This window comes from Grammomys surdaster, unplaced genomic scaffold (assembly GCF_004785775.1).
Source record: "Grammomys surdaster isolate TR1022 unplaced genomic scaffold, NIH_TR_1.0 146, whole genome shotgun sequence".
NCBI classification, from domain to species: domain Eukaryota; kingdom Metazoa; phylum Chordata; class Mammalia; order Rodentia; family Muridae; genus Grammomys; species Grammomys surdaster.
The window spans coordinates 11,383,016-11,402,339 of NW_021604604.1; the positions used below are offsets into that span (position 1 = coordinate 11,383,016).

General features: G+C 44.7%; 1 protein-coding gene across 2 annotated transcripts in view; it reads left to right on the top strand.

Moving 5' to 3' along the window:
* The window catches only part of Bend7 (BEN domain containing 7), an 82,734-nt gene extending 69,325 nt beyond the window's left edge, over positions 1 to 13,409 (top strand). The window contains exons 8-9 of one of the 2 annotated variants that reach the window (XM_028764879.1): positions 7,463 to 7,516; positions 11,035 to 13,409. In XM_028764879.1, coding sequence (XP_028620712.1) covers positions 7,463 to 7,516; positions 11,035 to 11,096 — 116 coding nt within the window. In that variant the 3' untranslated portion in view covers positions 11,097 to 13,409. The remainder of the gene's footprint in view (positions 1 to 7,462; positions 7,517 to 11,034) is intronic. The other variant, XM_028764880.1, reaches the window with a different exon arrangement.
* Positions 13,410 to 19,324: the final 5,915 nt, after the last annotated feature.

A 19,324-nucleotide genomic window follows, 5' to 3' on the forward strand; every position in this document is an offset into this window, starting at 1 on the left:
CCTCTCTCTCCCTCTCTCTCTCTCTCTCTCTGTGCGTGCGTGTGTGTGTGTGTCTGTGTGTGTGTGTGTGTGTGTGTGTGTGTTTAAAACTTGAACATTGGTAGTTTGGCAGCTATTTTCCTAGGCATGGTGAACAGCGGTTGGATTGTGACTATCTAGAGATTTGGTCATGGAGTCTCAGCCTCCCCAGTCTGACAGTGTACCACCTTACCAGCTAGAAATCTCCTTGCATTGATTTCCTCCTATCATCCAGGAATGGTTTCTCTCCTAGATCACAAGTCTTTTAAGTTTTATTTTAAATTTCATTTAAATTAGTATGTATGCTATCCAAACCAATATGGCTTTTCCTCAAAAACAATAAAAATAAGGCCTCGGGGTCCAGCTCACCTGGCAACATGCTTACCTTGCAACATTAGAAGTTCCCAGAACACAAGAATATAAATAAGTAAATAATAAATAAGTAGCATGCCCCTGTAATCTCAGCATTGGACTCTTAGGGTAGGCTGGCCAGCCATCTTAGTCTGCTTGATGAATTCCAAGCCAGTAAGAATAACACAATACCTGAGATTGTGCTCTGGCCCCACACAGCACACACAAGCACGCATGCACACACACACATGACCTACTAAACCCATTTCTGGTATATCCCCAAACAAACCCAGTATGTTAAAGAGACATCTGCATTCCTGCGTTCATTGAAGTATTTTTTCTTAACAGCTTCTAAAACATATAATCACCATAAGCATCCACTTTACTAGATCAGGTAATGATGAAAACGTGCTGTAAATACATAACTAAATGCTTTTGAACCTTTAAAAAGAAGGAATTTTCTTGTTTGCGTCAATATTGGAGAGCCTTATTCTAAGTAGAGTAAACCAGCCTAGAAGTACAAGTGCCATGGAGTCTCACTGAGGAATCTGACAGGGGCTCACAGAAGCAGGGTGTAAAGTTGTAGTCCGTCACCACAAGCCCAGGGGCTGGAAAGATGCTAGCAAAGGAACAAAATTTCAGTTTGACAGAGAGAGTAAGAGCGATCAGGGGACATGACTAATAATGTTATTATAATATACACAAAAATAATTGAGTTCACATCACATATTTTTACAAAGTATATGATACATAGATTAATTTGTACATTTAGCCATTCTGCATGTGTACAATTTCAAAATACCATATTATATATCATAAATATGTATTTCTTTAATTAAAAGAGGATTTATTAAGTTTGCTTTCAACTTCTGTTGGTCAAAGCAGTCCAACAATGGAGAGTCCCGGAACCCAATAGTTGCCCAGTCTGTGGAGCTAGACCCTTGCAGTCTTAGTCTCAGTGAAGGCCTGGGGGTTCCTGGAGAGCATAGACTCAGCCCACACTGGAATCTGAAAGAAGCTGCTTCTGATGTCAGCAAAGGAGTCAGCACCAGCAGGCACAAAGTAGAGGAATTCACTAGTGAGAACGAAGGCCAAAAGAGGAAAAAAGGCTTAGTCCTGTGTTTTTTATCTGGGCAGCACTAGGAAGCAGATCTTTCCCCATAAATAAGGCAGACTCCCACAGGCCACTTGATCTGAACAGTGCCTTGAGGGTCTTCCAAAGCACAGCTTGCTTTGTCACGTTGACAATTAGAGCTAACACCACATATACTAGTGTTTGCCTCCTGCAGAAAGGAACTACCTTTTTACTGTTACTATTATTAAATTTATGTATGATTTTTATTAGTCAGATGAAAATAAACCCTGGATTGTCCTGACAGCAGGCTTTGGGTATCTGGGAGGCTGGAGCAGAGACAGTTTGGAAGCCAGGCTTTGGGAACTAAGCTGCTCCTCATTTCAGACGGTATGGAGGTGTGGGAGGGCACTGCTGCTGAAGGTGTCTCCAGATGTTCAGTGCAGAACAGCTCAGTCTGATTCACTTTAATCGACAGAACTTGATTGGCTCACAGTTCTAGAGGCTGGAAATCCAAGACTGAGGGCTTTCTTGTTGCATCAGCCCATGGCAGAAAGACACAGAGACATAGAGAAAGTGAGAGAGTGAGACAGAGGAAAAGCTGTGTGTGTGTGTGTGTGTGTGTGTGTGTGCACGCACATGCATGTGTGTGCATGTGTATATGTGTATATATGGGTGTGTGTGTGCATGTGTGTGTGCATGTGTGTATGGGTGTGTGTATATGTATATGTGTAGGTATGTGCATGATTGTATGGAGATATGTGTGTGTACGTGTATATATGTGGTGTGTGTATGTGTGTATATATGTATGTGTGTGTATATGTGTGTGTGCTTGTGTGAGTGAAGTCACCCTTCCTCAATGACATGAACCCACTCTCAAAGGCAGGGCGAGGTTGTGGCCTGACCACCTCTCACCAGGCTTCTCCTGCCAGCTCTGCTGCCCTGGGGACTGAGCTCGGATGCAGCATCTTTGAGGGACACATTCAGACCATAGCTATGTCTAAGAAGTGCTTGTCAGCTGAAGCCTTCCCAGTGCGGTCCTGTCCTCCGGCCTCAGGCTCTGCAACCAAACTGACCTCTTTCCACCTTTCCCGAGCACTGCAGAGCTTCCCTTGTCCTGAAGTCTTCCATAAAGGCCCCAGCACGTTCCCTTCTGTCACCTGCATAATCCCTTTTCTGTTTCCTGAGTGCAGGGTCTGCTTCTATGCTATATCTATGTCCCAGATGACCTAGTGTGAGGCAGGACTGACTCTCAAGATACGTTTGAATAAATCAATAAAACATCAGTAATTCCAGAAAGAACACAGTGCCACACAAACTCCCTGGTTTTCTAGCCAAAATGTGAACTCCTGAAGAACACTGCTGTTTTCTCAGTTAAGGCTCAAAGGTTTATTCCACCCCCTATGGACCCATGGGTGGCAGTGTCCCTGAACTCTGCCCTGGGGACCCCTAGTGTCACTCTGTGGCCACCATATTAGAATCCTTCCCAGTCTCCTTCCTCTCACAGCATTTCCAGAGAGTCAGAGCCTATCGCATCCAGGGGCCTCACTTCATCGGTGTGGACAGTAGATTAACCTCCTGCTAACCTGGCTCCTCACTTGATCCTTCAAGGCTCTGCTTCTGCCCCACTAACATCACAAAACCCCCTCCACTGTATGGCTTTACACCCTCTCCCACTCCTAGAAGGGGTTAAGACAGGAATAAAAAGGAGAAAAAAAGAGGGAAGAGGAAACGCAACATTTGAAAGACCTATAAGTGGCCCATTAGGTTTACACAGTACAACATCCCTGACTGAGCCGGGATGTGTTAACTCAATTTTACAGGCAAAGCAGAGTCCAAGCCTTAGGCCTGAGCAGCAGCTCTGCCAGTAAGTGTGCCGCGCCGACCCCGACCAGCGGGAAGAAGACGCAGGACACCAGGTTCCTTCTCAAGGCAGTTTACTCAGGAAGCTTTAGCACTCTACAGATAGCTGGAAGATGGCCCCATCCCGTCCCAGGCATGGCTTATATTCCCTGCAGACATCTACAGCAAACATGCCACGTGGCGGCTCTCCATAGGTCTCGTCATGACACGTCATGTCAGACCACTGGCCAGCACAGCCTAAATGCCAAATATGGACTTGTTTACTCTACAGCGTTCAGGCAGCCGAAGCCATCTTAGGGCGAGGTCCTCTTTTGCGCCTTACAAGTAAGCGTGATGTTGGTTTGTGACTCCTACCTTCTGCCTCAAGTGACTCAGCTGTTGGATACATAAGGACTTCCGTCTGTGCGCCTACCTGTTCATTTGAAAGGGGAAATGGTTGGCCCAAAACACTGATACACCAGATAACTCAGATTTGAGAGAAATCTAAAATGAGTCATGATAAAAAGGCATACATGTAGCATCAACAAGACAAAGGAGCAGTGACCCCTGAGTCAGCTTCCTTCCTGCTTCTGCTCCCCTCACAAGGTGCTCCCAGACCTGTCCTGCACTGATCTACCTCAGGCAGGCCAGCAAATATATGTGCATGTGGCTGTCTCATCCTATTCCCTGAGACTGGTGGGAACAGACAAGAAGTATGCATCAACTTGAGAGTCCAAGGAAAGGAGCTGTCTGGACTCAGACTATAGATGCCCCAGTTGTAACGCTACAGTGACTGCCTAGAACAGACAGAGCTTTCATGCACCAGGCCCTGTGCCTCTGGAAGAACGTCCTATAGGACCTGAAAATTTTAAGTTTTAAGAAAACCTTTAAAGGTAGGAGTCACAGAAAATCAGGAGGCATTGGAGAAGGATTTTCCTATGGAAGAAAAAAGATACAGTCTTACTGAACCACAAGACAAAAATGTTTAGTTTAAATTTCTTCTGCTTCTGCCTTCCCCTTCTACCTATGTGGATTTCTCATCACCATGACGGAGTGTGTGCAAAGGCAACTCAGGGGAGGTTTCATTTGGTTCATGGCTTGAAGAGATGTCGTTGATCATGATGAGGGAGGTGACTGGTATAATTAGGACTCCTCATCTCCTGACAACTCTGCAAAACAGAGAGTAGAGGCTTGGACTGGAACCATAAAACCATCCAGCCCAGGCTGGGACTGGTAAGCCTGCTCCCAGTTACCTACTCCTACCAGCTAGGCCTCAAAGGTTCTGCAGCCTCCCAAAACAGTACCACCAGAAGGAGCCAAGGATTCAAACACAGGAGCCCAGCATAGGGCAGGGGGCTGCAGACCTCCATCCTCCTGTCGGGTGCTGAGACCAGGGTCTCTCTCACCTTTCCCTCTTCACTCCAGCATAGACATCTGCACACAGAAGGGATGTCCCTCTGTGTCCCCCATCCTTACCCCAAACTGGCCAGTGACAGTTTGTAATGCATCAGAGCATCTCTGCTCCTGATTGTCACCTCAAACATTCCTACACACACACTTGGCAGTTTTCTCCAGAAAGAGACTCAAACTGTAGCATGGTCCCCAGGGCCTCCTTTCCTGCAACGCCCTTCGTTCATCCAGTCAGAAGATTGACTTGAGACATCTGAACACCAGCAGGTTTACATGATTGCTCTACATGGATATTTATGATGTGTCTAGTAGGCTATCTTGACCACAGGGAAGGAACCTGACTCTTAAGAGAGAACCACCCCTGACATATGGGCCAAACCAGATCAAAAGGATGGCACCCTGGCCATAACACAGAGTTTGTGTCTGTGTGTGAGACACTGGTACACTTCCTCCTCAGTAGTAGATAGCAACTCCAGCAAACAGATGGTGAGAGCCACTTGTCCTTCCCAGAAGAGCCAGGATCTATAATATGACAGGCTCTTGGGTTTTTCATCTTGATTATTTTCCATCAAAATGGTAATACAGACAGTGTGTTAAAGATATTCCACAACTTCCACTGTCTTATTTACCATACTTGGCTCAGTTCCTAGAATGGAGTGCAGACTCTGACTGGACCCCGCTAATCAGCTCACCGCTCAGGGAAGCGCGCACGGACTATAGGGGAAAGCGGTGCCCCACAAGATTGGGAAGGTCGTTATGCAAATCCAAACAACTTCATTTGGGGCTCTCAGCACATGTAATAATTTTTTCTATAACTAGAATTCCAATCCTGGTGTGGATTTTTATCATTTTTATTAGATTACTTCCTCAGAGCTGAAATCACGATTTATTGTTTGCGTTAGATCCGGGAGTAAAGCTGTCACTGCTACTAAATTTTTATTGGACTTGCTCAGTCTTTTCCAAGTTTTACAACTTGATCATTGCCAGAGAAGAAGGACTGTGAGCTTCTTGTAACAGACAGGTATTTTAATTAAGGGACACACTGATGTCCCTCATCCATGACACTTGGCTCTGTGCGTGCAGCCCGTCTATACTAATTTATACATAACCGTTTACATATATTTAGGTCATATATGTTCTGTTCTGACAAAAGAACATGATCATATAGGTCTGCCTAAGGGAAGTATGGTAGGAGCCAGAGAGATGGCTTAGCATTAAGACCACTCATTGCTCTTCCAGAGGACCTGGGTTCAATTCCCAGTACCCACATAGTGGCTCACAATAAGCTATAACTGCCATTCCAAGAGCTTTAATGTTCTCTTCTAACCTGGCCCCAAGCAGATGTGATGTGATGCGTGTAACCCCAGCACTGGGATGCTGCTAGAGACAGGCCGATCCTACGGTTCTCTGACTGGCCAGAGAGCTGCAGGTTCAGTGAGAGAACTTTTCCCCAAATAATGATGTGGAGAACGCTAGAGGAAGACAGCTGACCACAACCTGGATCCTCTGTGTGCACACACACAAAGGCATGCATACACATGCACACATGTACACAGAGTCCAACTAGAATGCCTGATGCCTTTTATCTGGAGAATTTTAGAATGTCTTACCCCTTTTCTGTAAATCACTTCACCCAACTCAATCCTGCCATTTTTCTTTTGGCCATTCTATTAAATATTATATTATTTTTGATGGTCTCTACTGCAACCAAAACGGGCCTTGACTGTTCTATCTCTTCACTGTTGTCTTGCTGCGGTGAATCTCATGGGCCAGCAGATATTGGTGCCAGGTGTATCCACCTAAGGACAAGACATCAGAGACAAACTAGAGGCAGAAAGCTTGGAACATTTCTGGCTGTGTCTCCCTGGTCATGCTTACCTCACCAACAGTTAAAATGAGACTATAGTGTTGCTTTGGCGCTCCTACCATCCCCATGAAGCAATGGGCTGGGCTCAAGACCCACAACTACAGTCAGCAGGAACTTTGGGATATGAACAGGATACAGATAGAGGATGCCACCAGAATTATCCCAGCAGCCATATGCAACTGTTTCCTCTGTCCCTAGCATGTCAGGGGAGACCCACTCCCTTGAGTTTCCAGGTGTGTGAGCCCCTTCTCTTTGCATTTAGTAGAAGGTGTGTGTGTGTGTGTGTGTGTGTGTGTGTGTGTGTGTGTGTGTGTGTGTGTAAAACCCCTAAGGAGACTGAAACTCATATTAAAAGAGGAAGGCTTATATTTTAAATCACAAAAGGGAGGATCTTTTGAAGAAATACATATTCTCTCTCTGTGGCTTCCTTCATGACTAAGTGGATCCAGGACTGACAGCTCCAGAACCGGGCATCTCCAAAGAAAAGTTCTTTCTGAGAATTCCCACTGTGAGTGGCCCTCAGGGATATACAGTTCTACAGCCAGAAGGCAGTAACTTATCTGCTTTCAGTATGTGGTTAAACAGTCCATCCTGCAGCCGACTGTAATCTTGGGCTTATGAAAATAAGAGAAAATGAACGGAAATCACCCCTGATTGACAAAATAAGGTCAGAAGAGTTCTCAGGTTTTTAAGGCAGGAAGGTTGACTCCCTGCCATGACCCTCCGAAGGAAATTGTGCTTAAATAATGATGCTCAAACCTGTGAAACGTGAACCAAGTGAAGCGAATGGAGAAGGATGAAGCCATCGTATGCACCAGAGTTGTTTTAATTGTGTTCCTGTATTCTGTAGAATGAATGTGCTCCTACAACTAATGAGATTTGTGTTTTATGTTTGTAACCAGCAGAGGTAGCTGACGGTGATGAAAGACTGGACGGCATCTCTCTACCCCCAACAGGTAAAACACATTTATGTTTCATCACCCGCTGCAAGGGAGCATTTGCATTGAGAATGCTTTGACCATTAGGGATGCAGGTGCTTGAGCAAGCTGCGTCTGTAATAGACCCAGACCCTCACATTCAGTTTCTTGGGGGCCTAGGTTCAGCTCTGTTTCCACACTGAATGTGAAAAACAACATTTTTTTCTTACACCCTGTTTTATATTCATAAAAATCTTAGAAATGCAAATCCTAAGGAGTTAGTCCCACAAGATGCTGCCTCACTGAGCCTTTAGACATGAAATGACGTTTTTTTGGCATAAAACGGCATTTAGCTTTAAACCAGGATTGTCAACTTTGTGTGACCGAATTCAGGCCTGTTTTTGTCTTGTTCCACCAGAGGCCTTTGAGAGGCAGGCATCAGCAGTCTTCACGTAGTAATTTTTTTTTTTTATGTGTGTTGGAATAAGCCAGCCCAGTCAGTGTGGATGACACCCTCCTGGTATTTGAACCAGATCAGCAAATGCAAAGAGTACTAAAGCATTCTCTACACAGCTGTGTTCAGCTGTGGGCTTGATTCCAACTGGCCACAAGACTCTGTGTGATGCCTCTGATCCTGGCCTCCTGCCTGTGTGTGAGTTCACACCCAAGAGTAGAATAGGTGCCTGACCAGTGAGCCTTGTGTCAAACAATTTCTGCCCTCACTTATCCCCTGCTTGATCTCACGGCTTTCATTTGGCTGTCCTTCAAAGATTGTCCAAAGATTCCATCCATAAAATCCAGACAGTCCAAAAAAACCTTAGACTATAAAAGCTCAATTCAGTGTTGGTAGTAGGGTTTCTTTGTTTTTTTTTTTCTCTTTAAATCTGGGGCTGTAAGACTTGAATTAAATTCAGAAAATGTGAGTGTAGTATGTTCGCAGAGACTCTTGGTATAGTCCCTTCTGGTCACATGGTCTTGTGACCATGAACTCCCAAGACCACGGGGTCTTGAGGCCCAGAAATGTTAGCATGTATCTTGGAGTTTACTAAAGCAAAGCTCATAGGTGAACTTAGAGCTGCCAGAAGCCCCCACCATGTAAATCACAGCCTGCTTTCTCTGCCTTGAGTAGCCAAGCAACAAGTCAATGGACAGATAAATGAAATACGTGTCATATGGTACACAAAAACCTGCCTACAGCCAGTTCTTCTGTCCTATAGAAGTGCTGTAGAAGGAATCGCTCCTTGTTGTTCTGTGTTTCCATACTTGTAGGTCAGGAGAGTGAATGTGTGATCTCCAGTGCTCCTTACCATTCTCTGAATATCAGGACACTCATGCTGATAATATAATTATCACCTTTGACCCATTCCCAGCAGATGCAGGAAATACTGATCACAATGATGGGATTATGGTTCAAGGGCCTTGGGGAGGAATGTCTTACTTTTGTGCTTGTCCCCTGGGCATCTGTAGCAGCTGTCCTCTGCATCAGATGATGCAATAGGCTTTTGCTTTATTATTTGAAGACCGTGTATCTTGCAATTATACCTTTGCATTTAACTGTCTAAAGATGGAGGCAGAGAGGCTTCAGAGGAAAAAAAAAAAAAAAACAGCCTGGGGATGCCGGAGGAGCTTCCTGGGGATGACAATTCCCAAGGAATTGGAAAATGAAGGGGCCTTGAGAGTTCATCTGGACCAATACCTCCTTTTTATCCAGCCTTTTTATTTCAAGGGCGTGGGAGAGATGGAGGCCCAGAAACATTAAATGACTTTTCCAAGGTGTCGCAGCTGGTGATAGCCTAGTTGGGCCCTGTCCCCTTGACTTCCAACTCTTATAGCATAGAGCTTTCTTATACCTAAGCCAAAGCCAGCTCTTCTCTGCATGTTTCTTAAAGATCCCGGGAGACTTGGATGTGCGGTACCGTTAGGATTCCATTTCAGTGACTCGGCCTTTGTATGTATGTTTGACACCATCTACCGAAGGCCGCTTCAGTTAAAGCTCGTTGCTTTTACTCCTTTCTTAAATGCTGCCCAGGGAATGTGAGGGGATGAGAAGACTATTGCTGAATAGAGACACATCCACTGACCAGCAGTGTGTGTGTGTGTGTGTGTGTGTGTGTTTTAAAGTATTCGTCATTTTGAAAAAGTAGGAAAGAGGTCACAGATAGGTTCTCAGATTTTAAGTATCAAGTTAAATAATCTTGATAGCATGCTTCATGGTTGCCTTCCAAAGTAAAATCCCAACTCTGGCATGCCTCTTAGAATGCAGCATTGCTGCAGATCATCCTCCACAGGCGATGCGGCCATCCGAAGGGTGAACTCCACATCCTACACACAGAGTTCCAGTGCACTCAGCCTCACTGAACAGAACTGTGGAACCAACTAGATGTGAGATCCACATCTCCAGCTCCTCATTTATCTGAGTTGACCAAAGCTGACCCTTTGTAAAGAGTCACAGTGCTTGTATTACTTTGTCTTTTTGGTCCTTTAAATGTGGTATTCGGGAGACAGGAGAGGAGATCCTTGTGTTGCGGTGAGCCTGTAGTAATCAGGGTAGAATTACCTACGCTCAGGTGGTCAGACGGCTTTATTCCCAGCTACTACTTGAGTCTCAATGTGTCTTATGTAGCCCAGGTTGGCCTCTCTGGCTTTGAGTTTCCAGTCCTCTTACCCCTCCCCTCAGGTGCTGGGACAGTAGCCATAGGCCTTGCTGCTAAAAATGTGTTGACCCATTCAGTGAGCCTTCGAGCAGCAGTCAGCAGGACCCCACACAGATTCCTGCCCTCAGACTAGGGTGAGAGACAGAAGCAGCTACTCACACACTGTGGAGTAGATGTGGACGGAGTGCTGGATCGCAGACTGCCCCCAGAAATCCAGGGACAATTGACATTTGTTTAAAAAAAAAATGTATAAAGTCAGTCAAAGTAATTCCTTTCCAGTTTGAAGATGGGGCCTGTGGATCTGAACAGGGTGATACTTGTCTGGACTTACCAGTTTACATTCTCAGTTGGCATTCTTTGTGTCTATGTTTCAGAAAGCACAAGTAAAAGAGTGTACTTACTCTTCCTACTCAGAGACAACTGTTACTGTTGCCCCCTCACACAAACCAAATAGAGAAGATTTGATTTATCTAATGGAGATCAAATAAAGGAAATTTGTCTCCTGAGTTGCTTGGTTTTCACCTAAGACACATTTTTTTCCCACTCTATCCAAGTCTGCACATGCATTACTAGCTATTTAATAGTGTTTTCAGGGGTAAGTCATATTTAACTATTTTCTGTTGTTGAGTAATATGCCACTAATGGTAACATATATTCCATGGGCTTTCCTGTTTTTTTTTTTTTAAATCCATCATAAATTCCTAATTCTTGAAATTACTCACTTACCACAATTGAACTTGATACTTAGTGGCTCCACGGCTGTGACTGGCCGGCACGGGCATGTGCCCCGCCCTCAAACCCTCCAGTAGACTTACCTGCTCCCCACCAGACCTGGCCATGTGATAAAATGTGCGTCTCTGCTGCAGAGGAGCACTCTCCCTCACAGTCTTGTCTCTGTTGCAGGTCATACATTTGTTACCAGGAGAGAGACTCCAGAGGACCCAGAACGAAGTTCTGTTGCCTAGACTTGCATTCTAGAACGCTCTTTGTTTCCTCCAAGGTCCGTGTAACAGTTGCTGATCCTGCAGTGTGGGTGTTCTGTGGTGGCTTGTCCTGTCTGAATAATTTCTTTGTAACACGTGGTATCACAAATCCAGTTTGGCATAATATTTTTTTAAAGAACCATGCTTACAGTTGTTACCCTGTAAGCATCCAGCGTGTGTGTGACCCATCGTAAAGAAGCCATCTCCTTCCTGTTCCTGTCCGTTCACAGCCTCACTGTCTTTCTAAACATATTTATTTTATTGTGAATTGCTTAGCTGCATGCAGAGAGGAAACCTTCTCTCCCAGGACTGACAGAGGTTACAAAGCAGTGCTAACTAGCCCCTCTTCAGCTTAGAGAAGGAAACAGTTGTTCTGAGAGACAGGGGAGCTCCTGCCTGGCCAGTGAAGTTGTTTGTGACGTCATAGGAACCCGGAGCAGACATTCGGGACTGGAGAAGTACATATGATGTACGAATTCTTAAGAAATAAAATCTTTCACATAATTTATGATGATGTAATGACAAAAATAAATAAATAACTCAAAGTAACCAGCCATCTGCTTGGGAGCTGTCAAACATTTAAATATGGTTTTAACTGAGCAGCCTTGGCTTTGACCCTGTTTTCATGTTCATTCTGTAGTCTGGTCCCTCACTCTTGCCTTCTACTTTTTGTAAGACTAAATATGAGGAAAAGAATCTGGGTTTATTTTAAAGAAATCATTGCTGTGGGGATATTTGTTTTACAGACATATTTACCTCCACTTTTTTTTTTGCTAGTGAAATAGTGCATTGAAAATACCACCTTACGCCGGGCAGTGGTGGCACATGACTTTAATCCCAGCACTTGGGAAGCAGAGGCAGGAGGATTTCTGAGTTCAAGGCCAGCCTGGTCTACAGAGTGAGTTCCAGGACAGCCAGGGCTACACAGAGAAACCCTGTCTCGAAAAAAAAAAAAAAGAAAGAAAAGAAAGAAAATACCACCTTAGAAAACCTTGCCTTTTCACCTTATTTATCATGTAAAGCAAATTGCCTCGAATCTTGGGCACTGGACACAAAGGCCAAAATTGCCATAAAATAAAATGTGACTCTCATCCACCAAACCCCAGAGATAAAAATCTGCCAGGACAAAAGCTTGGGCTTTTCCCTACTATTGTTGCGGTGATGGGTTAAAGCCAACAGTTAGCGTGCTCCAAGGACCAAGTCCCACCCTGTGATTTCCCAGTGAGAGGGCCGAGAAGTGTGTACAAGGCTGCCTAGGACCAGGGTTCCGTTGGTGGCCAGCTGGCCATAGAACCTGGATGTCCTTAGGACCCTGTCCAGTGTACTGCGTCACGGAACACAGAACACTAAAGATAGGACCAGAGCAGTATTCCACTGAGACCAGCTAGTGAGGATGATAGGCCATATATATCCCTGGAATGTGACAAAACATGCCTCTAGGTGTTGCTGGTACAGTCAGTCTCTCGAGGAGACAGCAACATCTCACAGATGCACCTTTTACTTCTCTCCGTTTGGAAGCTATGAGAATGGCTTGGAAATGACTCCCATCCTGCACTACTTGTCAGCTACCAGTTTCTGTTCCCGCTGCCCCTAATCCCTGTTTTATGGAGCAACCTGTCTGATGAGCTGCAGACAGACCAGGACTCTCATTCACTCTGCAGCAGATCCTGAAAAAAATTGTCTTCTGCCTCCCAGAATGAAATACTCCTCCAGGGGACGAGAGAAGCCGAATTAGTGCCCTTTACTCTATTAAATGATGGTGAATTTGGTTTTAGTACAGGAAGAACATGGACTCACAACTGGAGGCCTGTTGGGTGTACACTGTAAACCTTCAGAAAACACTTTCTTCTGAGCCTGGGTGACAACTTGGAGTTGTCAGTTCTTGAGGAGGGGTGGGATTGTTTGGCTCACAGATAAGTACAATAGGTTCACAGATTGGGAAGGCAGATTAAAACTATAACAGTAAAACCATGTTTTGTAAGTTTACATTGTATTTGTGTTAACTTACCGTGACTACTGTTCAACTTTGTTTAGAAACCCTTTTTATAGGCTTTCTTAGCAAAAAAATAAAAAAGTCCATATCTATGGATGATATGTCTCAATCTTCTGTACATATGTTTTATTAATATGTAAATATTCAGATTTTTTAAAATTATGATGTTCTTTTAAAAGAATTCAATGCAAAGCTAGTTGTGAAAATGGTGTGTAACACTGTGTTGTGATTTCAACTCCCAAGATGCCCTTTATGTCCATTATGGAAAAATACAATAAATTACTTTAATTGAATGCACACGAGTCTTGCTTGCTACCCAGTCTTCTTGTGTTTATGAAGTCAATGCCGTTCATTAATTAAAAGCGATTTATGAATATTCTGATGATTTTTCTCAAGGTTTATGCCTGGGTGGGAAATTATGTTTACAAATAAAGCAAGCAGGTTTCTAGCAGCCAGCCTGGTAGACGGTACAGTCCCAGGTTCGTCTGGCAGTCGGATCAATGGCTACAGCGAGTCCCACAGAAACACTTGGGCATTAAGCACTGAGATGCTCGAAACCTAATTTTAAATGAATTAGGTAGCCTTATAATCTTCACTTAAAAGGCTAAGCCCCGCTTCTATGGAAACAACACACCAGAAGGACAAATCAATCCTTCCCAACATAAAGTGGCCACCAAAGAGCAGGCGCTGCTCTTCTCCTCCTTCACCACGGCAGGGCGCTGTGCCGCGCTCGCGCTTGGTGCTGGGGACCTCTTGTTCCCTAGGGCATCCTCAATCCTCAGCTCAGAGCACGTGACATTCCGAGCCTGGAATCTGGCTCCATTGGCTATTTACTTCAGGATCTGTTCCAAAATGAGAGGAGTTTGAGCTGTTTAAAACTTGGGGGTCGGGGGGGGACTGGCTTGTGGTGGCAAGGGGTAGTAGCTGCTGCTTAAGAAATCAGCTGGCCGGGGGTGGGGGAGGGGAAGCACCAGGATGAGCTGTTTGCAAAAGAAAATCTACACTCAACATAAATCTTCACACTGTTTCTTTGAAGCTGCGAGCTTGCCACAAGCTATCCCGTCCTACCATATGCCCTCTCCTTTGTGGGCTCCATGGCTATCCATGAAAATGTTTGTTGAGGGATCTACGGGATGCTTTACTGCCCAGGGCCACTGGGATGCACTTGCTTCCTTATGCTGGCAAAGACTGCTGTCCTAGGTCTCTGACTGCCTTTCCAATCTGATGTGAGCAAGGGAGTGTCCACAGTAGGAGGCTCTACCAGAAGGGGACCACTACCTCTTCCTTCCACATCCCAGCCTTATCAAGTGATTGGTACGGTGGCCTTATTTTTCAGCTACACCGAGTTCAGCTCCACCATGTACCCACCACAACTAGGTCAAACCCTGTGATGGCTTCCAACCTATCAAGTTGAGGTACAAGGGAGAGAACAAGGCAAGGGCCAAACTGGAGAGGCACCTGGCACCAAACTGCACCAAGTGCCTTCCCTTCCAAGACATGAGGTCATCAGGTCCACTACTGGAATAGTGTAAATAAAAGGTTCTGGTTTCTGTCTTACATTGATCCGTTCGAACAAAGTAGGGATCTATCTGCTGTGGGAAGAACTATGGAGAGAGAAAAGGAACACAGGGCAAACCCAGCCATGTGCAAGCACAAGACGAGAAACCAAAATTCAGTGACTAGCTTGGGTTGGAGGGAGGTTGCTAGTTGCTAAGATACAGACAAGTGTCCAGAGGATAGTAAGTGAGTCTGGTCTAGATACTAGCACAGTGATTCCTTCTGTGAACGTTGACATCACCCTTGGAACTATGCTGGGATCACAACAGAAAAGAAGAGGAGGAGGAGGGGGAAGGAGAAAGAAAAAGAGGAGGAGGAGGAAGAGGAGGAGGAGGAGAAAAGAATTTTTTGAGAGAGGGGACAAAAGATTGTAAGAGCCAGAGGTTGAGGAGGACTAGAGCCAAGCTGTCTTTTGACATGACAAGATCACTATATGCATGACCTCACAGCATCTGTGGTTGCCTGTACAAGACCTGTACAAAATCAAGCCACTCAACACTCTACAAACTCCACTTATAACTGAAGAGCTATTGATTGGGAGCTGATGGTTAGGGAAGGGAGAGTCTGTTTTCTTTAAAGGTGTGGCCCCTGGTGTGTCTACTAAGCTCTAGTGGATGGCCTCACATCCTTGAGTATACAGGAAACATAAATGGACTCAGTGGGTTATTAAAAAAAATACATGAGGGAGTTGGGAACTGGTGAGAAGGTAGGGGTGAATCTGAGAGGAGAAGTGAATATAGTCAAAAGACACTATGAAATTCTCAAAATAGTAAATATTTTTTAAGATGGCCTCATCCAGAATTCACTTAAACCCCCTGTTACCAAATTGGACATACAGAAGAACCCCGTGGGAAATAGCTGCATTCAAGGCCTGTTTGTATTCATAAGCAACTTTACCAGATAGGAGGGAACTTAAACTTGCAAGCTTTGTCCCACATTAGAAGCCATTACAATCTGTGGCACCATTCATTTCTCTCAGATCATCTCTTAGCTAATTAATCATCGAGGTGTTCCTATGACTCTCAACTCACAAATAGCCACCAAGCTCCATCTAATGAGATTTTTACCCTGGTTGCTTAATGTTTTCTGGAATCATTTGCATGCACTTGGTTGTTAATGTTCTACTGGAATCTAGGCTTCAATGTCAGCTTAGCTGTGAGACCAGCAAGATTGTTGACCCTCTGAAAACATTTTTAGTCAACTTTCCCAGCAAGAGTGAATTGGCTAAAAACCTTACATGCAACCTTGTCCTACCCACAGCAAGTTGTGGTCTCCTGGTATGGTGGTTTGAATATGCTTGGCCCTTGGGAAGTGGCACTATTGGGAGGTGTGGCCTTGATAGAAGAAATGTGTCACTGTGGGGGCGGGCTTTGAGGTTCCTATGTTCAGGCTTCACCCAGTGCAGAAGAGACCCTCCTACTGGCTGCCTGCAAAAGTGAGTCTCCTGGCTACCTGGAGATCAAGATGTAGAACTCTCAGGCTGCCATGCTTCCTGCCATGATGATAATGGACTGAACCTCTAACTGATAACCCAAATTGAATTGATGTTAAAAGACTTTTTTGACTGTTTTACTCAATATCATTTAGATCTATTCATTAAGAAGTTAAACATTTTAAACCATAAAATTTGGGGCTAGAGAGATGGTTCTGTGGTTAAGTGCACTATTCATCTAAAGGATCCAGCTCAACTCCTAGCACCCACTTGGCAGCTCAAAACATCTGGAAATCCAGTGCCAGGGGATCTAATAACCTCTTCCGGCCTGCTCAGATACCAGGCATAAAAGTGGTACAGAGATAAATGCAGGCAAACACCCACACAGACAGATAAAAAATTAAATTAGATTTTAAAACCTGAATTTGAGACTATGTTTAGGTCATTCCTTTTAAATACTCTTCCAAAAAGGCAGCTGGTGCTGGTGTGTTGGACGTTCTCTAACCAGCTCTCTTTCTCCCGGTTACGTGAACTCTTCCACTCAAGGTTGAGACAGATTCAAACAAGGTGGAAGGCCCTTGGTGTGACTATGAAGTGAAAATCAATTTTACAGGGGAAATGGAGCATCCTAAATTGTTACAACTAAGTCACTGGTGCCAATTGCATATTTTGTTAGAAAAACTGTTTTCTGCTATATTCTAGCATGAGAGGGAAAGAGACTGTCATAATAGAGGGCACTCACCCGGTACTGTACCAAATTAACTCTCATCCCAAGGCGATGTATTTCTAACCACCTGATAAGGAAAATCAGAAGTAACTCAATTAACAAGTGCTGTGCTGGCCCCACCCCACTCTGGTTCGGAACATGGTCTTCTGCAGCATCCTGAAGGGAGGCTCTTCACCTCATATAACCATATCCGCTGTGTCCTCTCTTGCCCTTCACCAACGCACCTCTAAAATGGACCAGAAATTGTGAGTGTGTGGCTCTCCTTAAGACACATGTTTGTAGTTAAGAGGTATGAGTGCACTGTTCAGGTTTGTTCTCCTACCCCATTAATGTCAGGTTCCTGTGCCTTCTCCCGTAGAACTGGCTGGCCAGTCTTGGGAGTCACCTTACTATAAATGTTAGACTAATTCCTGTATAGAGGCTGCAGACCATCACACACACCATGATGGTGCTGTTATCTTGTCTCTTGTGATCGTAGAGTTCTAGAAAATGAAACCCAAAAACTTTGGGATCAGAAAGCAGAGGACGAAGTAGACAAGTTTAGTCTGGAAGACTACTGACCTTTGCAGGTGAGAAACCAAATGAATTTTACAGATGTGAGAGACTTCAGCTACCTTCAGTTCAATGGTTTGTAAAACTACAGAAATAGAAACTTTGATGGCCATAGGAAATAAACAGACTTTGACTTGGGAAGATGGCTCTGTCATTACAACGTCTCTATAAAAGCAGGAAGGCCTGGGTTTTACCTCCAGTGCCCATGTTTAACTACAAATAAATAAAATTAATTTTTAAAACTGAGCACAGTGATGTGTGTTCTTAATCCTAGCACGGGAGGGACAGAGACAGCATGAGGATGCTCCCTAGGGATTGCTAGCCAGGCAGAGTCACCTACGTGACAAGCCCCAGGCTAATGAAAAACCCTGTCTCAGACAGGGTAGACAGCATCTGAGGAAAACATCTGGGGTTGTCCTCTGGCTTCAACATACACAGAGAGGGGGGAGGGAAAGGGGAGAGGGGAGAGGGGAGAGGGGAGACAGAGAGGGAGGGAGAGAGAGAGAAGGAGGAGGAGGGAGAGGAGGGGGACAGATAGAAGACAAAACCTAATCTATATAAATATACAGTAAAGGTGGCATAACATTCATCATAGCATGTAAGCCACTATGACAAAGCCACCACCCCCTAAAGAATGTAGATTAACTAAAATGAGTTTTTCCTCTAACCGGACGGATGAATAGTAGTCAGCCCCGAAGAGGTTTGCAACCCTATAGGAAGAACAACAATATCAACCAACCAGACAACCCAAAGCTCCCAGGGACTAAACCATCAACCACAGAGTACACATGGGGGACCCATGGCTCCAGCTGGATATGTAGCAGAGGATTGCCTTATCTGGCATCACTGGGAAAGGAGCTCCTTGGTCTGTGATGGCTCAATGACCCAGGGTAGGGGAATGGCAGGGACATTTTGAGGCCGGAGTGGGTGGGCAGGTGGAGGAGCACCCTCATAGAGGCAGGGAGTTGTGGAGGGAATAGGGGGTTTGTGGAGAGGAAACTAGATGTAAATAAATAAAATAACCAATAATAATAATAAAAGAATAGTAGTCAGCCCCTTTCTCATCCCTAGGCGTCATCCAGAAACATGACAACATGTGTTGTTCTATCACCCTGTTAGATACCCATGTATCCTCAAAGCTGGCTCACATGCTTGTGCACTGAAGCCTTACAGAAGAAGGAAAAGTTAGCAAAGAAGAGATTATTCCTTTGTGAAAATTCCTCTCTAGGGCTTGAGTGTTCACGTGTGCTCATGTCTCCTGGGCTGGAACTCGGTGGTTAAAGGGCTATACTGAGCAGCTTGGACACAGGCTCGAACTGGGTGGCTCTGTGCTTAGAAGAACGGGTTTAAGTACTACAAGAAGGAGAAAAGTAGATGCTATTATTCATGCCACGGTGCCACTTTAATCTGTGGAAAGAGGATAGTGTCTGAAGAAGTCATTGGTTAAAAGGAAGGCTAGACACAAAGATCAACTCAAAATAAGACTTAAATTATAAAGCTCTTTGATGAAAATATAGATGTATATCTCCATGCTTTAGGGTCAAGTAACGGTTGCTTATTGATGATACCAAAATCACAAATGACAAAAGAAAAATAAGTTGGACATCATAGGGATGAAAAGGTTTTGTTCTGTGGAGTGCATCAAGATCTGGAAGAAAACTCACAAAATGGGATGGGGAAGGGACTTGTTGGATAAAACCACTTGCTGTACAGGTGTGAGGGATGATGTTCCTCCGAAGCCACCTGAAAGCCAGGCATGTGTGGTGGCCACCAGTAACCTCAGCTATTGAGAGGTTCCCACTGTAGAGTCCTGGAGCAAGCTGGCTGGTGAAAGGAACCAAACTGGCAAGCTTCAGGTTCTGCAAGAGTCCTTCCTGCTACAGTATGTATCATGGAGTACAACTGAAGCAGTCACTTGATGTCCGTTTATCACCTCCAGATACATGGGC